The sequence below is a fragment of the Tenrec ecaudatus genome, chromosome 5, assembly GCF_050624435.1.
Source record: "Tenrec ecaudatus isolate mTenEca1 chromosome 5, mTenEca1.hap1, whole genome shotgun sequence".
NCBI lineage: Eukaryota > Metazoa > Chordata > Mammalia > Afrosoricida > Tenrecidae > Tenrec > Tenrec ecaudatus.
The window spans coordinates 169,526,576-169,553,522 of NC_134534.1; the positions used below are offsets into that span (position 1 = coordinate 169,526,576).

A 26,947-nucleotide genomic window follows, 5' to 3' on the forward strand; every position below is an offset into this window, starting at 1 on the left:
CTGATGCTTCCTGCCAGCTGGACCCCAGCCCCAAAGGGACCCTTGTTCCAGAGAGCGCCCAGCTGGGACCAAGCCCACCCAGACTCTCAGGCTGGCTCCACAAGCTGGGGACATCATGAACCACACCTCCTGGTCAAGGCTGCAGTGAGGGGCGAGGGCTGGGTGACCCAGCTCCACGTGGACCAGCCTCAGGTGCTGCGGTGTGGATTTCACTCACACCCCATATCTCAGGCACACGACTGGCTTTGACCTGTTATTGTCCACGTTGGGCTTGGTGGCTCTCTAGAGGCCAGGCTGTTGACTGGGTGAGTACAATGTTCTAACGTCTCTCTTCCAGAGGTGCCTGGCCTCTGCCTGAGCTTCTAGATGCTTGTCATGGGAGGCAGCTTAGCTCTGCTTTGGGGCTGTGGTGTGGTTCTGGCAGGGCCGTAGTTTCTGCAGGAAGAGGCTCTCAAGGAACTTTATGATCTGACGTCATGATGTCGCTTGTTGCATCCTTGCTCCTCTGGGCTCGGGTTGAACTAAACTCCTGACGTGCTGTGCTAGCTTCATGCCTGGGCTTCATGCCTGGGCACTGGCCTTCATGCCTGTGCTAGCTTCATGCCTAGCTTCATGCCTGGGCTGGCACTATCTCTTCCACCAGGCACCCTGGTCCCTTGGAAATGCCACTCCCTCTCAGCCCCAGCCTGAATCCATTACGGCCCCTGCTGCAGCCAGTATCCTAATGCTTCCTCTAGGGAACCACCTTCTCTATGCTCAGTCTAGGAGGCATGGTGGTTTTGTCACCCCACTTTCTGGTCCAAATAAACCAGGCTTGGGAAATCCACCAGAAAGTGTCAGCCCTGAGTCGTCCTGGAGGGAGATGCTCGCTTTCTATGGGGGATGCTCAGGTAAAGCTGCTAGTTGCCAGCGTTGCCTCTAACTGGGGAGACCTGGCTGGGGATGAAGCCAGATCAGAAGAAATGACAGCTGGAGAGTGTGTGTGTGTGTGTGTGTGTGTGTGTGTGTGTGTGTGTGTGTGAGAGAGAGAGAGAGAGAGAGAGAGAGAGAGAGAGAGAGAGAGAGAGAGAACAAGACTTCCAAGCCCGGAACCCAGCCATGCCTAAAACATGTAGTTCGCTCCCCAGTAAACCAATACCCCCTTTGCTTTACTTCCTTTGCCTTGGTCACTTGCGACCCAAAGGGTATGGACTGACCTATACCCTTTATCTGGTCTGCCCCTCTGGCAGGCTTAGGACCCAGTTCAACCTCACATCTCTCCCCTGCCACCCGGAAGACAGACAACATCGCAGGCATCTCCGTACCTGTTACCCACCAGTAAATGCTGCCGGCTGTGGGCAGAACCAGAACTCAGGGGTCTGCCCCTCACCAGCCCCTGCCACCCCATCTGTCCCCCCCACCCCCCATACCACATTCAGAGAGTCTCACCTCTGACTTATTCCGAGAGAGGACACTGGCATCGATGGGCCCGAGGGACAAGTTGGGCAGGACAAGGTTGAGCACTTTCGCGGCAAGGACCTAGCCAGGAGGGAAGACAGGAGCTGTGAGTCTCAGTGGAGTCCCCACCCGGCTTTCCCCGACTGACAGCTGACAGTGAAGTGAGGAAAAAGATGCCCAAACTGATCATCAGCCAGGGGTGCTCGACAGGGAACCCCAAGGCATTCTCTAGGCAGGCTCAGACAGGTGCTGGCAGCGCTGACCCCTAACCACTGTTGGTGAGTGAGAGAGGCGGGCCTCGGGCTGGCCGCAGCAGTGGCGGGGCTGTTTCTGCCTGCCTTGGTTGGGGTGCAGCTATCTCCCCACTGTTGCAATTTTGGATGATTTGCAGGAGCTGCCTAGGCAGGCTCTGGGCACACTGAAAATAACAGCACCCCCCTCCCTCACTGACCCCTATCACCTGGGAGGGAGGCAGAGCGACCGGGAAGGGCCCGGAAAGGAGCCTGCTCTGATCAGAGTGCACCTGCCTATCATGGTGGCTTCTCTTCTCAGGAAATAAAAATAGCCACCAGCAGGCCTGGAAGGCGAGGTGGCAGGAAAGGAGGCCTGGATCGGATGGATCTTGGCTGTGCTCCCTGGTGAATCCGGGCAAGGCTCAGAACATTGTGAGTCTCCATTTCCTTCCTGCAAACGGGATCCTGGACCCCTCCTGGGGACCCCTTGGGCTGGCTGAGCTGGGCCACTTGTGCCCGTGGGCAGAGCACACAGTAGGAGCTTATTATGCATTCCCTGAGTTCAGCCCTGCCTTGGGCGGGAGTCCCCTGCCCACCATGCTCCCTCGCCTGCCTCTCTGGGAAGCTTGCTTAGTTACCAGGAAGAGCTAGGCGCGGACCTCACACCCTGCTCAGAGAGAGGCTGTTTGCATTTCTGAAATGTGTGCAGACACCGGGGGATGAGAGATGCTATTTCGAAGGGGAGCTGTGAAATGCTGAAATTAGAATCACGGGGAAGGTGGGAGGAGACACTGGCAGGGCCCTGCAAGGACGCATCACGTGGCTGGGAGATGACCCTCTGGGCCCAGAGGGAAGCTGTGTCCGGGCCGGCTTCAAACCTCCACAGCATCCCTGTGAGGAGGGGGCCTTTGTTCCCTTAAATGAGCGTGTGCGCCCAGGTGGCTGTGCTGTCCTCTCTCCATCACTGACCCTCTCCCTTTCTCCTCTGGCTGGGCGCACCTGAGAGCTCCCACCTGCCCAGGCAGGATCACTGCTGTTCTCTAAGCCAAAAGCTTGCCGACCTTCCCTATTAGACCCAGGGCCTTGAACACCGACTTCCTTCCGAGGGCTGTCCCCGCACCCAGGAGGTGTGGTCTGAAGTTATGATGTTTCCCAGGACACCAGGGATCAAGCAGGAATAAGATGGGGCCTGGTCGCCAAAGGAGTGCACAGAGGGGAAACGGGTCGGCTCTTTTCCTCAGCTCCCCCTTCCTCTGCAGTCATCACCCTTTCCTCTGTAGTCCAAGGTGCTCTCCCTGCCCGAGAGGCATCACCCCCATCCTGCTGTCTGGAGGAGGACATCTTCTACACTTCAGTTCACTGCCAGGGAGGAGCCAGGCTCTAGGCCAAGACTGGCCCCGCTGTGTCGTGCAGGCCTGGCAGTTCAGCACAGGCATATCAGGCGTCAGTGTGCACCCCCAGGAGCCTCGGGGGAAGGGCCTGTTGGCAGGTCCAGGAGTTGAAGTGGACTGAGGGCCAGCATAACAGGCAAGGCCGAGAAGGGGGCACCCAGAGCCCTCTGACCTCTAAGCAAGGAGTTGGGCATTTCAAACACAGGTGAAACCTCTGTGAACTCTAGGAATTGATTGGGAGCTTCTCTGAGAGATGGGATCTGGGCTTTCAAAGACTGGGGGTGAGGGTGGGGGTGCGGTGGAAACAGGGACCTAAGGCCTAGGAGAAGGGAGCCGTCTACATGCAGACAGGTCATGGCCTGTCAATCTTGATGGCCTTCTGCCCACCTGGCGGCCCTCGCTGGAGCCCAAGCATGGAGGGAGGGGAATCTTAGGGTCCTACCAGTAATCGTTCATAACAGGACTAGAGCATTAATGGACAGAAGGAAACAGTCTTAGGAAAAGTAGCTTGCTATATATTTCAAAGTGACACAGGCAGGGCAGCCCCAGCAAGGGCACTAGACACACCTGCCCTGATGCTCTTTTGGGCGTGCTGCTCCCCTGCCGTCAGTGAGTGAGGAGGAGGGGGTGGAGCACCTATTTATAAAGGAGGAAACAGACCCCCTCGTCATGGTATAGGAGGAGCGGCTCACCAAGAAAGGCAGTGGGATCCAAGATACTATCACAGCTGGTGCTTGGGCCACCTTGATCAAACTGCTGGGCAAGACCTGCGGGAGTATAGAGAGAGCTATGGACCCAGCTTTAGAGAGGTGGCTCAAGGGAAAAGCCCCTCACTGTGGTCAGGACCATTGGCCACAAGAACACAGCTATGGGCAACCTGGGGAGCAGCCATGTGAGGGAGGTAGATATCCAACTCTGAGACTTCGGGAGGCAGGTGCTTCTAAGGGTTGAATGCATGAGCGGTGCAATGTACCTGGACCTGTGCAGACAGCCCCTTCTTCCTTTCTGGCTGAGCCCGTGAAAAGCCCATGAACATTGTCTCAATGAATAATCCAGTGAACGTGCTATTTGGAGCAGAGACAAGTGTGTGATATGTGGCTCTTCTCCAAGAACCCCACGTTATTTCACCCGCCACAGAGGCCAGACCTCCTGGCACGGAACTCAGGACGTTCAAGTGTGGCACAAAGCCATGTCGTTCTTGGAGAACTCCTGGAAACTCAGTATAAATGCCGGATATTGACCATAGAGGCCTTTATGCATCCAGAAGGTTTTAATGACTCGCTCAAATAATTTGTAAGCTTTTGCCCAGCAAAGACGTCATAGGACAAAGGTACTTATAATGGCTGTCTCTTAAAGTGGGGTCAGCAGCCTGCTGACCTGTACAGAGAGGCACAAAACCCCTGCCTTCTATGAGCACAGTCACTGAGAGAAGGCAGGTCCACGATACAGCAAAACCCTGGGGCCACACTTGGCTTTTGACTCTCCGAGGGAGAAAGACGAAGCTTTTTATTCCCGTGAAGAGGGACAGTCTCAGAAACTCTAAAGGGCAGTTCTTCCCTGTCCTTAAGAGTCACTAGGGTCGGCTTCAACTTCACAGCAGTGAGTTTTTTTAAGTACCCAAGCCTGGAAGCCCGGGCTTGTATCAGGGCTGCCCGCTCACTGTTGTGTCTCATGCCTAGAAGACCCTGGGCACAAATGCATTTAGGAGTTGTACTGAATCCTCCAAGAGTATTCAAGGAAGTCTTTTTGAAGATCCCCAGGACTGAGTGACCAGCCATTGCACAGCAAACTCCTCGGCCTAAATGTACCCCATGTCTCAAAGAACAACCATTCTCCCATGTCCCATGCCCCACATCCTGCGCCTCTCCCTGCTGGGTTCCATTGACAAAAACCGGATGAGTGACATTCAGGTAGGAAGTGGGTTAAGGTCAAGGGCAGGCAGTTGATCTTGCATACTTGGGGGTGAAAGGGAACACCCTGTTACACGCACTGGCCTGAACCGGTGCTCAAGGGGATGCCAATTATGACCATAGGCCTCATTTCTGTGTTCAAAACTGGAGAATGATTGCTCTCTGCTAAGATGAAATGAGACAGGATGTCACACGACTCTCTGAGTACAGGTTTCTCATGGGAACCCCTCCCAGCAAGTGCTTCCCGCTGATGGAGAAGATCATCTCTGGGAAGCACCGGGCTGATTCCAGCGTCCTCCCCCAGGACTCCCAGGGAGAACGTGCAGGGGGGCGGGGTGGGAGGGAAGGAGGATTCAGTGTGTCCTCCACCCATCTCCCCTCCCTCTTTACCTGTCTCGTCTCAGCTCCCCTGCCATAGAGCTCCTGGAGAAAGAGGGGCTCTGAGACCCTCTGCCCCTGCCCCTGTGTTTTATCCCTGAGAAAGCACATGTGGGGAGACTGGGGTTGACACTCTTCCAGCCGGGCAGCTGCGGGTTTCTCCTCTGTGCCAGGGCACGAACTCGAGCACTGCCTTCGCTGACACATGAGCCGCTGAACTCACCTCCATGAGAGGACCTCATCAACCACCAGGCATCCTCCTTCCCCACTCCTTGTTTCCCTCACTCATGTGTACCGGAGCAGACTCTCGGCAAACACGCACCGACCACCAGCTGCTACACGCAACCACCAGTGGCTGCCTTCTTCCTGAGTGTTCTCCCCCACCGATGTAAACACACTGCCCGCCAAGACACCTGGCTAATATTTCACCTGTCTGTTGTTCATGCGCTCCAGCACAGGTAGTTGGTAAAAGAGCTTCATGCTTAGGGCAGTTTGATTTTTAGAACAAAACATTTCAGCTAAAATGTGGTTTGGTATTAAGAAGACTTCAGGGGACATTTTTTTTGTTGTTGTTCATGGTTTAAAGGTTATCTTAGGGCAACAGTTTCAGAAGTTCATTCAAGCTTCCTGGCTCCAGGAGTCTGCCATCCATGAAAACCTAATGATGTGTTCTGCATGCCCCATTTTGGATGTGTGTTCTTCTACAGAATCTCTGCTCAAAAGGTTCATACATGGTAGCAGGCTGACTAGGTAGGAGGCAGTCACTCATGGAGGCAATTAGCCACACTTCCCATTAAACAACTTAAACCAACCCACCACTGTCAAGTGGGTTCTGACTCAGAGAGACCCTGTAGGTGAGAGTACTAGTCCTCCATGGGGTTTCCCAAACTCTCAATTTTCTTTAACCTCCCCGCACCCCCAAGGGGATGGACAACAGAAAAGTGGGTGAAGGGAGGCAGTGGTAGGTGTATAATTTATAAATTATCAAGGGTGCATGAGGTAGGGAGGGAAAAATAAATGAGGAGCTGATACCAAGGGTTCAAGTAGTAAGAAAATGTTTTGAGAATGATGATGGCAACATAGGTACAAATTTGCTTGACATAATGGATGGATGAATGGATGGTGATAGAGTTGTAAGAGCCCCAATAAAATGATTTAAAAAAAACAACAAAAAGATCAGAGGACCATATCTTTTCCTATTGAGCAGGTGCAGCCCAAATGCTTAACCGTTGGTGCCACTAAGAACCCTTACACATTCCTTGTCCTCCTTTTATACCCAACTCTTGGTTCCTCTGGTGCCCTAGGGAAATGGGAAACAATTGTTGCACCACAGGGGGCAACCTGCAAGCTTGCTAGACCTCAGGCATAAACATATCAAACCAGGAGGTGGAACAGAAGCACTAGGCATATTATTGGTCCAAGGAACTGGGAGGTCCCCTGCGACCAGGACCCTGAACCGCCAAAGCAGGAACTCAAATCCCATGAGGTGTTTCGTTATACACAAGCGGCCTCCGCAGTTACTCTTGTTGGGATTGTCAGGTAGCCATCGCACAGTTTGGGCCAATTCCCCTCTTTCCAGGAGCACAGCAATTACAATAATCAGCCGTGCAACCCTGTGCTTCATCAGTGCAATATTTCCACCACCATGAACACACAGACCAAAGGGCCTTGCAAAAAGCACGTTCCACCCCACCCCCCGCAATCTTGGAGCGCTGTCTGTACTACGGCACTCTCAAGGAGGCTTAGTTTCTCCTTCTGGCTGAGCAGTGTTCCAGTGTATGCGTGCATCCCATTTGGCTGATCCATCATCTGGTTGGTGATGGTTGTTTAGGGTGCTTCCACTTTACTGTGAACAGTGCTGCAAGGAACACAGGTGTACAAGTCTCCGCCTTCAAGTCGTCCAGGGACCTACTTCGTTGTGGAGCTGCCGGGTGGGTGACGTGGTAATCCTCATTTTAGTTTGTTGAGGAACTGCTCAGGACACTTTTCCACGAGGGCTGCACCGTGTAGCACTCCCTTCAGCAGTGGGTGGTGGTCTGCATCGTCCCCTCTCCTCATCAGCGTGGGTTACCCATGGCTTTTATTCCTGTTGTGATTAGTTTTTAAACTCTTAGCCATCCTAGTGAGAGTGAAATGCTATCTCCCCGTGGTTCTGATGACAACGCATGCTGAGTGTCTTTTCCTGGGTTTGGTGGTCATCTGCCAAAGGACTTTGGCTAAATGTCTATTGGAGCTGTTTTCTCATTTTAGGATTGGGCTATTTGTCTTTTTAAATCAAGCTGTTGAAGTTACAGATGTAACTTCTGGTTATTAGATTCTCACTGGGTGCAAAGTTTCTGAAGATAATCTCACCGTCAATAGCTTATGTTTTCACATTTTTCGGTAAAACCTTTTGATGGACAAATGGCTTTGATTTTATGAGGCGCCATTTATTTATGGCATCTGTTACGGTTGGTGCTGTTATGATTATGCTAGATAACTCAATGATAAAAGCCAGGCCGGACAAGCTTGCCCTTGCTTGTTCTTTAAAGTACTTCATGGTTTTAGTCTGCACGTCTTAAGTCCTTGATCCTTTTGAATCTTGTCTTTCCCATGGTATGAGACCTTGGAGGCAGTGTGGGTTACAGGCTGGTCGGCTACCTGCAAGGTCAGTTGTTTGAACCTACCAAGGGCTTTACGGAAGGCAGGCCGGCAGGCAAGACTAGGAAGTGTGTGGCGGCTGATCGGATCATTGTGGACAGGGGAGGCCAATGGATCACAGTCTCCCTCAGCCAGAACGGCTGCGCTTCATGTAAGCAACAGATTGATCAGGTGGGGAGGGTGGGTTTTCAAAATCTTGGGCCAAAGGGTCTCTAATTTGTCTTGGTTCCTAAGGGCAGACCGGCATTCCACAGGGACAGCTGGTTCCTGATTTGACAAAGTGATCTATTAGCATCAAGCTCTGAAAGGTTGCCCTGGTGGCTGGTGGCGCTCAGGGTTCACAGGAGCCTCTGCGGACCCCAGGAGGAAACCCTGTCACTCTGGTTACAGGCCTCACTGCTCTCCCTCCCCCGCGGGTCCCTAGATCTTATTCTAGAAGAAAGCATCCTGGATGGCGAGGGGAAGCCCACTCCACCAGCCAGGAGACACTGTCAAGTCACTCATCCTTTGAAGCCTCGGTTTCCCATCTGTAAAACACAGGTGTGCCTGTTCCATGAGCAATCCTGGGAGGCAGGTAAGCTTGAGGGAGAGTGGGAGCTGCCAGGCACAAATAAACAGAGGAGCCCAGGATCTATAGTCCAGGCTCATGGGAGCAGCTGCCCAGGAACCAAAGGACACAGTGCATTGGGCAAATCTGATGCAGGAGCCCACTTCCAAGTGCTCAGGAGCAAAGATGTCATGTGGAAGACTATGGTATCACTCAACCTTCTTACACAGTTCCTCATGTGGTGGGGACCCCCCACCCTGACCATAAAATTATTTTTGCTGCTACTTCATCACTGTCACTTTGCTACTGTTATGGATCGGGTGACCCCTGTGAAAGGGTCATTCCACCCCCAAAGGGGTCTCGACCCAACAGGTTGAGAGCCGCTGCCCTAACCCCAGCCATGACATTTTCAGCCTCCTCATGGCATGCAAAAGCCCGACAATTGAGAAGAAAGCCTGCGAAGGAGTTAACGCCAGGACTGACGGTCCCGCTGTCTGGGGAGGCGCAGCCAGGGAAAGTCACAGTGTCCTCCGGAGTGGATGCGACTCAGTGCACAGATGGTGCACGGATGGTGTGGTGACTACCATGCCCGCCAAGCATCAGCTCTCCCCCAGAGCCCTGAGAACAGGCTTGGGGCAGTCTAACCCTCTGGTCCATTGAGTGAAGATGGGCACCCCCTGGGAACACACGGGGCCGTATTCTCCACTGCCTTGGTCTACCTCAACACGCCACTGACCCACGTTGTCCCTGCCGTGGGCTTGGCTGAGGCGGCTCCTTTCAGCTCCTTTACAGGGAGGAAGGCGCTGGCTCAATTTCCAGTTGTTTGTCAGCTCCCTGGGCTTGATGCCTTTGTTCCTTGACAGGCCCAGGAAAAGGAAAGGATGTTCCGCTCACAGGCATGGTCATACAACATTGTAGCCACAGAAAGAAAGTGATACAGCAGCCAGGTTTAGAGGTGAAAGTGCTCAGGGACACTTTGTTATTATTAAGGGCCATTGTTTGGCTCAAGTTGGCAGTATTCCACCACAACCACTTTAAGCTTTGTTGTTAACAGCTGACTTGTTAACAAGAGTACTTTGTAGGATCAATAACACATGGATAATCGTTTTGTTTTGTTTTTCCTTGTAACATTCACCCATAAAGCACACACAAAGAGGAAATGTTTTTTCTTCTGTTTTGGGGAGGAAAACAAACACAAAAACAAAAGAAGCAAAGCCATCCGACTTCAGAAGTGACTGAATTCCGGTGGCAACAATGTTTGATTCGGTCTCGATATGAACACAAACGCACTTGCAGTCACAGAACAGATGCGGGCCCTTTAACCCAGATCCTGGCCCTACAGGCAGGCTCCGCCAAGGCCCAGCAGTGGCTGCAGTCCCTCCGAACCAGAAGCCCTCTTACCTTGAAAGTTGTTGCTGACTCTGGATTTGCGATAACCAAGGGCGAGATGAGAACCATACCGGAGAAGTAGCCTGGCCTGTCTGCGGCGGCAAGGATGGCAATGGCTCCCCCCTGCCAGACAAATGGACGCGATTGTTACAAGTCACACCCCGAATTCATCTTCAAAGGCAGGCTGAACCACTCCGCCCACCCGAGGGTGCAGGCCTGGCGGGGACTCCTGAAGATCCCACCTGGGAATGGAAACCACTACATGTTGGCTAAACTAGATCTGCGATGATTTCATTATAACTGGTTTTTTTTGGGGGGGGACCCCTCTCTCCACTCCCCGGGTTTTCCAAGAGGAAACATTTCAGGGAGATATCAATGTGGTTCTTGCTTGTGAGCCCCAAGTTAAACCACAACATGCCCCTGCTTCATTTCAAGGCCGATAGCTGGCAACCCCCCAATGCATTCATTCCTTCGGGCCTCGTGCAAGGCTTCTTGGCAGTGCTCAGGGATGGTTACCGTTCTTCCTAGTTCCCCAAAGACCCCACAAACACCATCTAGTGACGTTAGACGGTGGGGACGAAGCCAGGCCTGCTCCTTTGTTGAGAAACCAGCAGGGTGTTTCAACAAGAGCAGAGGTCTTCCAGGCCCATGCACAGAATGTAGAACCCGACCCAGACAAGGTCCAAACAAGCACCAGCTCGTTTGGCGTCGATGCCAGTGGACGGTGGCCCCGGGTCGGAGTAGCCCTGTGCTCCCGAGGGTGGTCAGTGGCTGGGTTTGGGGAGGTAGAGCATCAAGTCTCTCTCCTTAGGCACCTCTGGGTGAGCTTGCCTCTCACCTTGCAGGAAGGCTCTGAGAATGCCGAGTCCACCCAGGGGCTCCTTGAACAGAGCCAGGGGCTGCTCACATTCAAATTCAAGGGGTGGAAATACTGGTATGAGTTAGAATCACCTCAGTGGCAGTCCCTCCGGGTTTGGTGTTGTGTGTCTCTGTAGGGAGTCAGCTAGGAGGCGGCCAGTTAAGGACCCTGGTGGAAAGGTGACACTTGATTGAGTCTGAGAGGATTTTAGACATCCAAGCAGTTTTGAGTAACATTTGTAGGACCGCTTCCACAAGAGCCCCTTTGTGCCCGGGTCCTGCACAGTCCTGAATGAGAAGCGAAGGCCTTGGCAGTCTGCGGGCCTCTCACTCACCAGGAGAAGGGGCTCTGCAGGAAGAAGTGCCCTTAGGAGCCCCGTGATGAAACAGTCCCGTGTGCCAAGGGCGTTGAAAGGATCAATTTCCCAGGGGGCCCGCACACACCTCAGTGAGGCCTTGCTGGCATATGGCCGGGAACCCCAAGGAATCAATAGGCATCTCCTCTGGCTCCCTCCAGAGCCCAAACCTGGCTGCCTTCCTAAGTACTAACTTGCCTGGGAACTCCAGTGCAGGGTGACAGAGGGCACTGTGTCCCCCCCCCCCCCCCCCCGCCGGCAAGAAGGACTGGGCAGGTCCCTGGGCAGCCAGGTCCTCTAGGGTCTGCTTACCATGGAGTGGCCCAGGAGGAAGACAGGAAGCGCGGGGTAGTCTTTCTGCATGACGTCCACATGCTGCAGCACATCCCTAATGAAAACTTGGAAGTCAGACACCACCATCCTCTCTCCTTCGCTCTGACCGTGACCAACTGGAAGGGAATGGGGGAGGAAAAAGACAGGCAGTGTTACCCAGAGTTTGACTCTACCCAGCAAAGCCCAGTGGGCCCCTCACCAGCACGATGGGGGGCTCTTTCCTGAGGCCCTTCCATCAGGCAGGCACTTGGAATGTGCCACCTTGCCTAGCCGGCGCCAGCCACACTTCCCAGTCTGACGTCGCCCCATTTTCCAGATCAGGACAGGAGGGTGCAGGGTGGTTAACAAAACAGTGTGATGTCACAAAACTGGGAAGCAGTGGCCCTGCAGAGTTCTCAGAAGAGACCCCCCCCCCACACACACACCCAGGTAGGATTTTTCCGGAGTCTTTCCAGCTCCTCCATCTTCATAGTTTTGTTTTCATGCAAGGTGACTTCAAAAAGTTCATGGAAAAATGTCCACCAGCTTTTTGAGCCCACCCCCCCAAAGCCCCACCCCCTGCATTAGCTTCTCACTAGGCAGAGCTGCTGCATTTTGTCATCTTCCCTTTATAGCCCTGGGGAAGAAATTACGACAAATAAAAGAGTCAAGTGTGAATGCCAGAAATGTTCCCAGTAGCCATAAAACTAGGTCACATTACGTCCTCCTGGATTCTTTGTGTGTCAAATGTCTGTGCGGTTTGCTCCCCCTCTGCTACTTCCTTTGAGCCTCTCCCCTTCTCCCTTTGAAGTGCATCGGTTGCTATGGAAACCAGGAGCTGGCAGGGCTTCCGTGTGCTGCTGGCTGCAGGCAGCTGAGGGGAGGGTTGGAAGCCACAGAAAGAAACAGCTCACAGAGAGCCCTGGCCACACAGCAAGAGCGTCGCTGCTCCAAACCTCTCCTGCTAAGATCCTAAAGGGCAATTCACTGAGTCCCAACCGCCTCTTTGAGGATGCTGTTAGGGTAACATTCACTTGTCATCGTCTGGGCCCAACTGGTGGCCCAGACCATGAACTCTCAGACATTCTCCGTGGTCATAAGTTCCTGTGCTTCCAACTGGTGTGTTTCTGTGGCACCTGCCTGGACTGCCAGCCCCTATCCTTCCCATTTTCCTGCTTGACCGGTGCACCTGCCTCTCTGACCACCCTCCACTCAGCGACACCCTGCATTCCCTCTGCATTTGACTTTGAACATCTTCCTTATCATGCACCCTTCTCCAGTCTGACTCCCTACCCTCAGGGCTGGGTGACCCTGACCGGTGAAGCCAGGAGACACTGGGGTCTCTTCACACATCACTGGTTTCTCAACAGACTCATCTCAGCATCTCTTCCCCCAAATCTCCATTCTCCCAAAGCTTCCACCCAGCTCACAACTTTCACCATATGGGGCCCACACAGCGCAGCCCACCTCCCCTTCCCCCTCATCGCCTTTGGTGAGGCTCCATCTTTGGCTCATTGATATGACTTCTTCCTCTCTCTTCAATAAGTCCTTTCTCCATTCTGCACCCTTCCAAACATCTTTCTCATTATTTAGAGAACGATGTACAATGTTTACAGCGCTTCCTCAGCCATCTTTCTCCAACTCCCTTTCTCTGGCATGGTCCTACTGTCGCTCCTCATCTGAGCTGGCCAAAGCCAATGGCCTCTCTCCCTCGTGATCCTCTTCCCAACTCTCTACTCAGTCACACCACATGCCACCCCCATCTCTTTGAGACAAGGCTCATATGGAAATAGAATTCATTCTCTTTCTGCCTCTCCTTACTCTCCTTCTATCAGACACTTGCCATTCATTCAAATTTAAAACATCAAAGTGGTATAAGTAATAAATCAAGACATTTCTTCCCAACTTTTGTCCTGTTCCTCCCCATTCACCCATCTTAGCTTCTTCTACATTCATTTCATAACGCCCCCTCTGTTTCCTTCCAGTGCCTCCTGATGAGCAAGTACAATTACATCTCTTTATTTATGCCCCCTTTTGAAGCAAACTAATATCCAGCAGAACTTGTTCTGCACTTGTTTACTTGACAATATACCCTGGGGCTCTTCCAACATCTAAAGTAGATGTTGAAAGATATTTTTTTCTATAACCTTTTCTTATGAAAAATTCCCAACACACATACACACACACAATATTGAACGAATGATTTATTGAAAGAATAATAAGCATCTAATTACCTACTATTTTTCTTCAAAAGTTAAGGTATTTTATTTGTTTTAACCATTATGATAGTTCACCCTCAATATTTTATTATACATTAAGATAGTTAAGTTTTATTGTACCAACCTGGCCGATAAACACATGTGGGGTTAATTGAAGGGTGGAGAGTTAAATGGCTCGGTGAGCCTCGCCTTTTAAGTTCTTGGGTCTCTTGATTTGTGATGGTCAGACCAGGGTGCAGCTGCCTTAGCCAGTTCCCTGCTTCAGCTGGCAAGGTTCACTTTCTGCAAGACATCCCTGAGGAGAAGCCACATAGACCTATCCTGATGCAGCGCTGGGTGCTGGAGCAGCCGTGTGGAGACCCTGCCAGTGCTGAGATGCTTACACATTCACTGACTTGGCTGTCTTCCTGCAGTCGGCATTATTTGGGTGTGTTTTGTGAGATGGAGGAGGACTTTGTGGATTGGTGTAGGACTTGTGGGCTTGGGTAGCGCTGGGTTGGGATGTTTTCTTGATGTGCATTTACCCTTTATATAAAACTTTCTTATACATGAATTTCTGTGGATGTTTCTCTAATGTACCCAGACTAACACATACATCTTATAAAATAAGACATTCCCCCAAACCAAACTCACTGCCATGGAGTGGATGCTGATTCATAGGGGCCCTGAAAGGACAGGGTAGAACTGCCCCTATACGTTTCCGAGACTGTTAACAATTTACAGGAACAGAGAGCCATGTCTTTCCCCTCATGGTTTTGAACTGCTGACCTTGTGGATCGCAGCCCAATGCAGAACCACTATGCCACCAGGGCTTTCCTGCTAATAACTAAAATGTTATTTTTGTACCAAAGAAAGTCATAATAGTCCCATAATATCTTCCAGTACCCAGTCCAAATTCAACTCTCCCAGCTGTCTCCAAGGATTTTAAAAGTTTTTGTTTCTGAGTTTAGAACTAGGATACAAAGTTCCTACATTGCATTTGGCTGCTATGGCTTGTTTGTCTGTTTTAATCTGGAAGCACCCTCTCACTTTTATTTTAAAGAGACAAACCAACCCCACCCCACCCACTGCCTCTGCTCCCTGGGGACTCCCAGTGACTTTCTAGGGTCTCCGAGGGTGGCCCTCTCTGTGGAGCAGACAGCCTGCTCTTTCACAGAGTAGCTGGTGGGCTTGAAGAGTTGGCCTTGCAGTTGGCAGGCCGACACCTAACCTGCAGGGCTACCAGGGACCCTTGCAAAGAGGCTGTAGAATGTCTTACATTCCTCCTCTCCCTCGGAGTCACTGAGCTTGTTCTTGTGCCCAGATGGGAAATTACAAGAGATATTTCTCCAAGGAGCCCCAGGGTCTCCTTTTTAGCATTGAAGGGTGCTTAGAAATCACCATGGAAGTATCAGGGGTGCTCAATGGCATGAGTGTGCCATTGCTTCTAGGTCTCTTCAGAGGGTAGAATGAGGCAACTGATTCCCCGCCCCCATAAAAAAATCATGAGTCTATATTGATATTTCCAATAAAAAAATCAATGGTTCTCAATAGTGTGAACACAGTTGCTTATTTGTGACATCCTATACTACACAGCAGTCCCAACATTACGATCCCAATACTACCACTTTTCTGAGGCCAGCTCTGACAGTGCAGTGGGTTACCTGGTAAGCTTCTAGTTGCACGGTCAGCATTTCAAATCTGCCAGCCCTGTGCTCCCTGGGGAAAGCCAAGGCTTTCTGTTCCCCTAATATGGGAAACAGAAGGATTTCTCCCAAGTTGTCTCCCCCACATATATGCCAAACTTAGCTGCTTACGAATCACTGTACACTTGGAGGTCATCAGGAGTAGATCAGGGGTTATTCTCCCTAAGAGCTATCAGCCATCCAGAGCAAGTAGACACCACTGTTTATCCAACAAGTAGGGCCCACTCCCTTCTGATAAGGATAGTAGTTGTCTGTTTCCTTGTAGGAGACACCAGAGAGGTCAAATCTGCCCAAGGATGACCAAGGTTAGGCTGCCATCATGAATCTAGCGTCCTCCCATCTTGTCACGTGTATACCCCTAGACCTTCCCATTCCTATGGGCACACACCTAGCTCATCCCCTTCCTGTCATGCTTATGCCTATCAGACATCCCCTTCTCACGATGTGTCTGCCTGTTGTACTGCCCCTTCCTGTGACCTGTGGTTACCTGTAATCACGCCCCCTAATGAGATACAACCCTTGGTTAGCAATAAAGTTAAAGCTCTCTCCGGTTCTCGCTCCCGGAGGCTCTCCTGCTCTTGCCGTCGGGCTCCCCCCACGAGGACCACGAAGCGGGGCTGAGGTGGGCATGCTACCATGAATTGTGTCTGACTCCATTATCCCAATCTCTCCTCTACCTCTCATGCTCTCTATGACTTTACTATAATCTTTACTTATTATCGCTGTACAATTGCGCCTACCGGACATGAGATGACTTGTTGGGGACTCTCTTCTCCCCACACCCTAAGGGTTTTCCACCTTGAAAATCCACGTGGGCAGGTCTACTCAGTCTGAGGTGCAATTCACTCATGGCAATGGCTATCTGGAGTCTGAGACCCTTTCTAGGGCCGCTCCCAATTCTTATCATCTCCAAGGAATCTTGCAATCCCTTCAGGCAGATGCAAAATACTTCCTCTCCACAATAGGTCTTGAGTCTTTTCCTTGATCTCCTCTCTAGCACCATTCCTTCCCCCTAGACCAGTGGTTCTCAACCTTCCTCATGCCTCAGCCCAGTACAGTCCCTCATGTTGTGGTGACCCCCCCAACCATTAAATTATTTTTGTTTCTACTTCCTAACTGTAATTTTGCTACTGTTATGAGTCATCATGTAAATATCTGACAGGCAGGATGTATTTTCATTGTTAGAAATTGAACATAATTAAAGCATAGTGATCATTAAAAAACTGTGTACTTATATATTGTGAAATGTTGCTTTTTAAAAAATAAATATTTATTTCTAATGACAAATAAATGAAATGTTGTCTTGAAGCATGGTGTAGCATGGGTAACAGTCTTCATGCCGGGTACTTGTATGTGGGTGTATCTGCATGTGGGCAGACCCGCCTGGTAATGGATAGAGGTGTTTCTAAGACCATGGGAAATATGTGTTTTCTGATGGTCTGATGGTCTAAGGCAACTCCTGTGAAAGGGTCTAGACTCAAAGGTGGAGAACTTCGGCCCTAGACTAACAGTTCTCAGTAGATAAGAGTACTGTGAGTGATTAGTAATGTCTGCCAGGAATTCAGAGTGAGGATCACGGTTCAACATGCCTATATGTGTCAGGACAGTCCTGAGAGCTGGAATTCCAACGGCAAGGGAAGCATTTCAAAGCCACCAACCCCTCTGGGAGAAAGGTGAGACTGTCGGCCGCAGTAAAGATTCACTGTAAAGCCCTGGAAACCCTACATACTGTCAGTGTGATTTTGGAATGGACTTGGTGGGTAGGACTTGATCCTCAGAGAAAGGGTGTTATTGTATTTACCTGTAATTTCCTCAAGCCTCATAGCAGATCCCAGGTATGAAAGAGGTGCCTGATAAGGGCTTTTTGAAATGAATTGAAAGCACCATTTCTCTGACAGCCACCCACCAACCAACTCCATTGTCTCAGCTGTAGCAGACAGGATACAGTTCCCTGCAGCTATGGAATCAGGAGTTCTGTGTGTGCAATTAAAACTCTTCTTCCCCCTCTGTTGCTTTTAGAAATAAACATGTGCCAGAGAACCTAATCCGATGTATTTTTAGTCTTATTTACCCCGATTCCGATAGCACTATATTTGACATAAAATAAGCCCTTAATAATTATTCGTAGAATGATAACATAGTTCCAATCTCTTTGTCTCACACACAGCATTTCTACCTGAAAATGACTTTTGTGATGTAAAAAAAGGAGAAGAAGCAGGAGGAGAAAACAGAACAGAAACAAACCCAGGGAAGTCTCTGGAAAGCTGATGCTCCTGTTCATGCTCCCGAGGGAAGAGATCACTTTCCGCCCCTGATCTTAGGGAACCCGTTCTGCTTAGTATTCATTTCCCTACAGAAGGAAAAGCTGGTGAAATACAGCCCTGAGAACGGGAAGAGATTAAGCATTGAGGTGCAGCAACATCACGACACCTGGCGTCTCGCTTGTGTGGGAGTATGCAATTCCCAGAGCATTTTCCCCAGAGTTCATTCCACTTGATTCTCGCAGCTTTGGCACCGAGTCGAGGTCTGGCTTCCCCTATCTTCTAGCTGACCCTCAGAAAGACTGGTCAGCCACGTGACCACACTCAGTGCTGACCCTCGAGACTTGGGGCAAGGGCTGGAAAAAAGTCAGAGCTCCAAAGATGGAGAGAGACCCCTCTTCGCGAGGCCCAGGAGTGCCGTAGACCTTCTTTAGGAGCCTTGGCCTGAGCCCCTTCTCCCCGAGGGCATCTGGGCTGTAGAGGGCCTGGCATCTCACCTGGACACGAGTGCGGTGACTTGATGGTTGTGACCTTTTACTGAGTCTGTGGCCAGGTGGGTCAGGATGGGCAGTCTCCTTCTGTGCTTTCACCATGATCTGAGAGCCCAGCTGAGGATGGTTGGGCCAGGGGCTGGGCAGAGACCAGTGATAATGGGGTCAAGGACAGGGCAGGGACCCAGGGCGATGGGCTAGGGGCTGGGCAGAGGCCAGCACTACAGCCCACAGGAAACCCCCAAAGTCACTGCTCGCCGCATTCCCGAGCACACAGGTGAGTTCCAGTCAGGAATGCCAAGTGTCTGGGAGCTGAAGGACCTGCTATGACCCTGGGCTCCCCTGAGGAAGGATGCTTGGAGCCAAGACAGGAGAGTTAAGTCCAAAGGAGAAAGGGTTGGGGACAGCAGGTCAGGTACCAAGCCCATCAATAAAGAATGCCTGACAACAGGACATCCCCTTACAGAAGGGTCTCAGGGAGGAGAAGAGCCAGTCAGGGTGCAGTGTCGCAATGATGAAACATACAACTTTCCATCTCATTCTTAAATGCTTCCTCCTACCCCCACCCACCTCCCCACTATCATGATCCCAATTCTTCCTTACAAATGCAGCTAGACCAGAGGATGTACACTGGTACAGATAGGAACTGGAAACATCCAGGGTGGATGATCCCTTCTGGACCAGTGGTGAGAGTGGCGATACCGGGAGGGTGGAGGGAAGGTGGGGTAGAAAGGGGGGAACCGATTACAAGGATCTACATATAACCTCCTCCCTGGGGGACAGACAACAGAAAAGTGGGTAAAGGGAAATGTCGGACAGTGTGAGATATGACAACATAATAATAATTTATAACTTATCAAGGGTTCATGAGGGAGGGGGCAGCGGGAAGGGAGAGGAAAAATGAGGAGCTGATACCAAGGGCTCAAGTAGAAAGCAAATGTTTTGAGAATGATGATGGCAACAAATGTACAAATGTGCTTGACACAATGGATGGATAGATGGATTGTGATGAGTTGTATGAACCTCCAATAAAATTATTTTTTTTTTAAAAAGAGGCCTGGAGCTGGGAGAAGCGTGCATAGTCTCTGGAGAGGAGCAGACTGATACATGCTGGGGAGGCCTGGGCCAGACCCGTCAGAGCTGGTGGCTGGGATAAGGACCTGGAGAGACCAGAGATAATGTTGGCAGTTTAAAACCAGAACACCTGGCCCTGTGTGATCCCCTTCTTTATAAGATTCTCATGGAGCTTCTTTGTCCACCAAGGACATTTCCCCAGCTTGGCTCTGCAGGGCCTCGAGGTAGCATTGCTTTGACAGCGGAAACTTTGGGAGGGAAAGCTTTGCCTCTGGGCAGAGAGGGACAGGGGTGTGGAAGGAGAGTGGGCTGGGGATCACAGGTGGGAGAGGCTGATCTACAATCTCAGCAAGACCTCAATAAGAGCAGAGTGGCCAAGAAACACCCGCCCCCCCGCCCCCATCACCGAACCTTTAGAGTCTGCCACCTTTTCCACCAAAGCATTCCACATGGCCTCTTTCTCTGGCGAGGGTCTCTAAGTGGAACCCCTCCCCGCCTTGCTCTTCCTAACTCCTCATCATGCACTCCCTAGAGGGCCCCCATTCATCACAGACACAGCTCATTTCTCACAGCTGCGTCTTTAGAGGGGCCAGCTAGGTGGACCTCCCAGCAGGCCAGCAGGAGGTCATTAGGATCAGAGATGTGAACTCCACTGAAAGATGAAAGGACTAATTTTGGGGAAAATTCTGGTCTTGGCTTTGTCCCAACTCAACATCATGAGGATGGAGAGACACAGGGAGCAATGAGCTCTTTAACAGGCTGTGTGTTTATTTACACCAGACTGACAGACACCCTCTTTCTTATTGTCAGGGCAATCTCTCCTCTAGAGCAAGATGGTGTGTCAGGCCTGGTTGACCAGAGGAAAAAATCCAGTGAGACTTCTATATGTGTAAGAAAGAACATTCTGGGGAGGGGGGGGGGGAGAAAGAACATTCTATCAAGAAGTAATTGTATATCAGGAAAACATCCCAGCCCAGTCCAGCTCAAGTCCATCAGTCTGATACTAGTCCCTAAGTCCTTCTTCAGACTCCCGAAGCCACATGCGATGATGCAGAATGCAGGAAGATCGCAGGCTGGTGGGGGCAGAGTTCTGTGGATCCAATGGCCATGGTCCATGCATAGGACTCGCAAGCCTTGGCTTATCAACAGGACGGTGAAGGGAGACAGAGAGAGGAGAGGAGAGGAGAGAGAGAAAGTTCCCAAGATCTTCCATGTGGCAGTGGGTTTTAAAGTTGGTACCAGGAGGCAAACACAAGACCATTCTTTCATAATATGGAACAACTAGAGAGGCGAGACACTGTAGCAACAGAAGTTACTTTACAATAGTTAAAAAGAAACTGCAGTGGCATGCAGCATCACACATGGATTTTAGAAACAAAATGTAACGCAAAGAAGCAAGTCATAGACACCTATACAGTATGAGTCATTTTAAAATGCTAAAATCGATGTCTTCCAGAGATCCATCCCTGTACAACAACCGAAAGAAAAAAAAAGCAGGGGCATGAATTCAAGATCGTGGCTGTCTGATCACATCTCCACTGAGTTTCGGTTTCCCCGTTTATGAAATGAGAAGACACCTACTCATCTCCTAGAGTTGCTGGGGGGCGGGGGCGGGGAACGAACGCAGATACCTAACACACAGTCCATCTTAACAAGAGGAAACGCGTTCATTCATCCTTTGTCTTGGTGCTCGGGATTCGCTCTTCAGAGACACTCCTCTAGCGCTCACTGTATTCTTCCCACGGAAAAGGACGCCTTCTTGTCCGACCGTCACAGAAATGGGGGTCTAGCGCTCTGCCTCCTCAGCATAACTGGCTGCCGTTACAGAAGACACATCACATCCCCTTCAGCTTGGTTTCCTTCCAGCCAAAAAGCCCCAGGCTTAACACGGGACAGACTTGCTTCATTCCTGCAAGATCCTGCAGTTGGGCCGATGGAGTCTTTGGTCAGATTACTAAGCTCCCAGCAGGCTGGGATGTTTGTTCTGAAGCTCAGGGTTGGGAGGTAACACAGCACACATAGACACGTGGCACCAGAACTTGAACTTCTGTTGAATCTGTAATACATGTTTTTGTGAGAGCATATAGTTGAATGCGGTAGAGCTAGTGGCGTTGGGAAGACATGCACATACAGAGTCCAGCAAGGTGAGATGTTATGTGTTTAATTACTGGTAATCCTATGGTATGCAAATAACTAAAAAGTTAAAATCAGGGCGCCAAACTTTAACACAGTCAGGAGACGGGTCAGCATTTTCTCAGTCACAGGGATTACATAATCTGGTTGTAGGAAAAAACAGGTTGACTGCCATCGAGTCAATTCCGCTTCATAGCGACCCTATAGGACAGGGTAGAACCGCCCCTGTGAGTCTCCAAGACTAACTCCTTATGGGAGTAGAAAGCCCCGCCTGTCTTCTAAAGAACAGAGAGTGGTTTCAAACTGCCGGTCTTGCAGCTAGCAGCCGCACGCATAACCACGCCACCACCAGGGCTGCAGAACAAACACAGTCAAGTTGTTCGGCTCGGCCCGAGATTTCAAAGTTCCTTCAACAAAGGGACCAGAGCTTCTGGTATTTCTGGCTAGTCAGGGCCTGGCAAGTGCAGATGCCCACTAGCTATTTGCTGAACGAACGAGCCGTGTTGCAAACATGAATTCAACTAACATGTTAAAAAGATAAAACTAAAACAGACTCATTTAATAAGTCCTTATTTTAAAAGTACTTTGCCAGCCCACTGGATTTGTTAGTTGATAGTCACATTTGATCACAACCCACCCCAGGAGGTAGCAGTCACTGCCCCAGTGAGAAGTAGAAGACTGAAGCTGGAGAAGCAAAGGAGACAGAGGGCAGTATGTTTTTATCAACATCATTGCAGTTAAGTGAGAGGACTCAGAGTACTCATGATTCCTTTAAGCTAGGGAATGATGAGCTGGCTCATCGCCAAGCAAACGTGGTACAAACTAACCACATGTGCTTGTGTCCTGAGACAAATCCCTTTCAGGTAAAGTAAAGGGTGCTGGTGCCCCATGGTCATGGGCACAGGGTCTCTGGGCCATTGAGGCACCACGAGTTCTCCGTTCCTCTGTCCTGGGAATACCACAAGAAGGCCTTTTCTGGAAACCATCTATTAGGAACGGAAGCAGTCTGCTAGCTGACCCCCTCCCATGCCTGCTGATGTGGGTGCAGAGCCATGGCCTCTGGCTGTCAGGCCAGCGCCACATAGGAGTGGCCATCCAGGCAGGCTAGGGTACTTATTCCCGCTTCTGCCAGGCTGCCAGGGCCGCAGGGCAGGTGCTTTTGTGTGCCATCAGGCCATGTGGATTTGGGCAAAGGTGGCAACTGATCCACACGGTCCAATTAGAGAGCCACTAGCTGCATGGGATTCCCTAAAGGTAACTTTAAGCACAATGAGTGAATGAACATTTGAGTTCTTCCGTCTCACTAGACCCATCTCAAGTGCTCAGCAGACGGATGGGTGCATGGCTACTGTCTTAGAGAGTGCCAATGTCAAACGTGTCCATTGGTGCCTCCCGTTCTGAAGATGCCATATGGGATGTGGAAAAACGCCTGTATGGATTTGCCTGCATTTTATTTTATTTTTATTTTTTTACTGCTCTTCTTCTGTGGTTGCTGAGAATATCCACAGCAAAATAAACAACTACTCACCAGCGTCTACAAGTTGCTAACACTTTGGAGACACTGACTACATTTATCCAGTTCTGCTGCCATCCTTCCCCTCCTCCTCTGGGAGGTTCCTTCACCATTCAGGTAAACCCACTGCCCACGGAGGGGGCCAAGCCATATAGCTAGTTCTTTTATTTTTAATGAACTTTTTATGGTGAATTAGGTGGGATTTACACATCAAGTCATCTTTTTTTTTTTTGGTCTTCCACAAATCAACCATACTCCCTGGCTGGCGCTGTTTTTGCCACTCCCCATTCCTCACCCCCTTCCCCTTATTTTAGCGCTGTGCCTTCCCCCTGAGCCACCTTAACACCTACCCTCTAGCCTGGGGACCCCCTCAGGGTCAGCAAACTTTTGAGAGGGAAGAGCCAATCCTGTCCTTCACAACAAGTTAAAGAGTATTTGAGAGGCATAAATGTATTTTTACAAACAAATGAAATCACCATTAGCTGAATAACATCCTTCAATTTTTTTCCGTTTTACTTCAAAGCCACTGTGCGCACAGGGCTCCAGGACTTTAGTTTACTGGCCCTGCTCTAGCCTACACACACTCTTTCCCCTGGGCCCTGCCCCACACCCAGGAACCATCCGCATCTGTTTCTTTCTCCTTCTTTTTAAATTAATAAATCATTTTATGAGGAGATCTTACAGCTTTTATAGCAATCCAGATATCAATTGTATCAAGCACATTTGTACATATGTTGCCAACATCATTCTCAAAACATTTTCTTTCTGTTTGAGCCCCTGGCATCAGCTCTCCTTTTTTCCCTCCCTCCCTCCACCTCCCACCCTCACGAGCCCTTGACAAATTATACAAGATTATTATTTTCATATCTTATACCATCTGCTGTCTCCTTTTACCCATGTTTCTGCTGTTCATTCCCTCCAGCCCCCACCCCCAGGGGCAGGGGTGGTGGTTATATATTGGATCATTGTGGTCGGTTCCCTATTTCTCCTCCTTCTCCCCCACCTCCCTCATGTGTCCATACTCCCATTTCTCCCCATTCTCCCCCGACCTACCCTCATGTATCCATACTCCCATTACTGTTCCCAAGGGGGTTATCTGTCCTGGATTGCATGTGTCAAGAACTCTTCTCTGTACCAGTGGACATGCTCCAGTCTAGCTGGATTTGTAAGGTAGAACTGGAGTCATGATAGTGGGGAGGAAGCGTGAAAGAACTATAGGAATGTTGCATGCTCTTTATTATGGTATGGATTTTAAAAAAATTTCCCTTCAAATCAGTGGTTTCATACAGTACTTGTCCCTTTGTGCTTGGCTAACTGCATTCAATATGTCCTCCACAGCCATAAGAATAATTTTCAAAAGAGCATAAAGGTCCAGGCAAACTTTTTATTTTTCCTACTGAATCTGTACTGTTGTTTGGTTTTAAGGGGGATTTGGGGGACTTGGGGGTGTAAGGTTTTATTGCAGGGAAATCGTTTCAGAGGTCCATAGAGTTTCATGGCTCAAGAAAGCCTGAAGTCTATGAGAATCGAAAATGTCTCCTCTCTTGGGGAAACAAGGAATGATGAGTCACTGTGTCAGCGGCACACAACATTCTGTTTGAGATGATGAAAAAGCTTTGCATACACACAGTAGTGATGTCAACACAACAGGAAAGATATCAATCAAGTCACTGGACTGTACACTCAAATAGGGTCAGCATGTCCGATCTGCTATTTGTTCTACCACGCCTTATTTAAAAACACAACCACGGCAACTGTTCAGAGCGTCGACCAGTAAAATATTTTTTCAGGATAAAAAAATGCCCCCCTTTGATCAGAATTTTCCGACACAATCTTTGATCAAATTGTTCAGCCAGAGCACCATCCAGCTCATCTGGTCTCACGGCAAACGAGGCTCTTGCTCACGGAGACAATTAGCTACACCTTCTGCTTCTTCCGTCTGTGCCTGCTTCTCCTACCTTGTTGTTCCAGGTGAACAGACCCCAATCGCTGCGCCTTGGAAGGCTGCTCCTGAGCTCTTACCCTTCAATTTTGTATTGTGATTTGGGTGAAGGTCTTTCAGAACAGGTCAGTCTGCTCTTCAAAAATCCACACACATTTTGTTTTATATCCTTGATTGCAATCCTCACAAAGTAGCAGCACATACTGGCTTTCTCTCGTTGCTTTCCATTTCCATTCACCCTTCATTCTTATCCCTTCCTGCCTTTCCAACATCTCCTCTGGGCAAATGCTCCTCTTTTGATATCAAATAATGAGCTGTGTTACCTACAACAGGCTTAAAGCATGACCAGGAGCCTTTGTCTCCAGGGCTCCACCAGTCTTTATCCAACCAGGGCACCTGGTTTTCCTTCGGATTTTACGTTTTGTTCCATGTTTTTCTTCTGCTCTATCAGACATCTCCAATGGTGAGTTCTCTGAAAACCACCTACCGGTAGTTCTTCGGTCTTCGGGTTGCCAAGGCCGAAGTTTGTGTGGTTCAATAGTTTGGGGGCACATTGCTTACATGCATCTTTGATTTTCTTCACTCTCTTTTGCTCTGGATGGGGCGAGATCAACAGTTGCACTTTAGATGGTGGCTTTTTTTTAAAATAAATCATTTTATTGGGGGCTCGTACAACTCTTCTCACAATCCATCATCTATCCATCCATCGTGTGTCAAGCACATTTGTACATGTGTTGCCATCATCATTCTCAAAACATTTTCTTTCTACTTGAGCCTTTGGTATCAGCTCATTTTTCCCCTCCCTCCCCGCTCCTCTCTCCCTCATGAACCCTTGATAATTTGTAAATTATTGTTATTTTGTCATATCTTACACTGTCTGATGTCTCCCTTCACCCACTTTTCTGTTGTCCATCCCCCAGGGAGGAGGTTATATATAGATCCTTATAATCGGTTCCCCCTTACTACCCCACCTACCCTCCACCCCCCAGGTATCGCAACTCACACCTGGTCCTGAAGGGATCATCCACCCTGGATTCCCTGTGTTTCCAGTTCCTACCTGTACCAGTGTACATCCTCTGGTCTAGCCAGATTTGTAAGGAAGAACTGGGATCATGATAGTGGAGGTGAGGAAGCATTCGAGAACTAGAGGGAAGTTGTATGTTTCATCATGGCTACCCTGCACCCTGACTGGCTCGTCTCCTCCCTGCGGCCCTTCTGGAAGGGGCTGTCTAGTTGCCTACAGATGAGCTTTGCACTCCCCATTATTCACAACGATATGATATTTTGTTCTTTGATGCCTGCCTGATACCTGATCCCTTCAATACCTTGTGATCACACAGGCTGGTGTGCTTCTTCCATGTGGGCTTTGTTGCTTCTGAGCTAGATGGCCACTTGTTTACCTTCAAGCCTTTAAGACCCCAGATGCTATATCTTTTGATAGCTGGGCACCATCAGCTTTCTTCACCACATTTGCTTATGCACCCATTTGTCTTCAGCGATCCTGTCGGGAAGGTGAGCATCATGGACTGTCAGTGTAATAGAACAAATTATTCTTGCATTAAGTGAGTACTTAAGTGGAGACCCAATGTCCATCTGCTACCTTAATACTAAATCTATGCATATAGGTTTATATCCCCATCATCATATATAAATATATTTACATATGTACATGCCTTTATTTAGACCTCTATAAATGCCCTTTGCCTCCTAGGTCTTTCCTCTATTTCATTTTTATTTCCTCTTGTCCCACCTCCATGCTCTGCCTTCATTTGGGTTTCAGAAATTCCTCTCGGTTACATTACCCTTGATCAAGCTCTACCAGGCCTCCTATACCCTCCTCACCACTGATTTTGGATCAATTGTTGTTCCCTTGTCCCTGTGTTTGTTAACACCACTTCCTCCCCCGCGCCCCCCCCCGCCACTTCTCTGTCTCCCATGTTTCCTCTGGCCCCCCAACCATCGGCCCCATTGTTTTCTCCTCCAGATTGTTTATCCAGCCTATCTCATCTAGATAGACCTGCAGAGATAACAATATGCACAAAAATAACAAGACAAATAGACAAAAGAAAACAAAACAATGACAACAACAACAAAATCAATGACACACACTAAAAAACCTGTAAATATTTCAAGGTCTGTTTGTTGACCTTTAGGAGTGTTTTCTAGTTGAGTCTGATG

General features: G+C 49.8%; 1 protein-coding gene across 5 annotated transcripts in view; it reads right to left on the reverse strand.

The window, feature by feature from the left end:
• Positions 1–26,947, reverse strand: part of MGLL (monoglyceride lipase) — a 126,692-nt gene that overhangs the window by 15,371 nt on the left and 84,374 nt on the right. For all 5 annotated transcript variants that reach the window (XM_075550271.1, XM_075550268.1, XM_075550270.1 and 2 more), the window contains exons 4-6: positions 11,452–11,588; positions 9,938–10,048; positions 1,429–1,518 (exon numbers count right to left, since the gene is read on the reverse strand). In XM_075550271.1, coding sequence (XP_075406386.1) covers positions 1,429–1,518; positions 9,938–10,048; positions 11,452–11,588 — 338 coding nt within the window. The remainder of the gene's footprint in view (positions 1–1,428; positions 1,519–9,937; positions 10,049–11,451; positions 11,589–26,947) is intronic.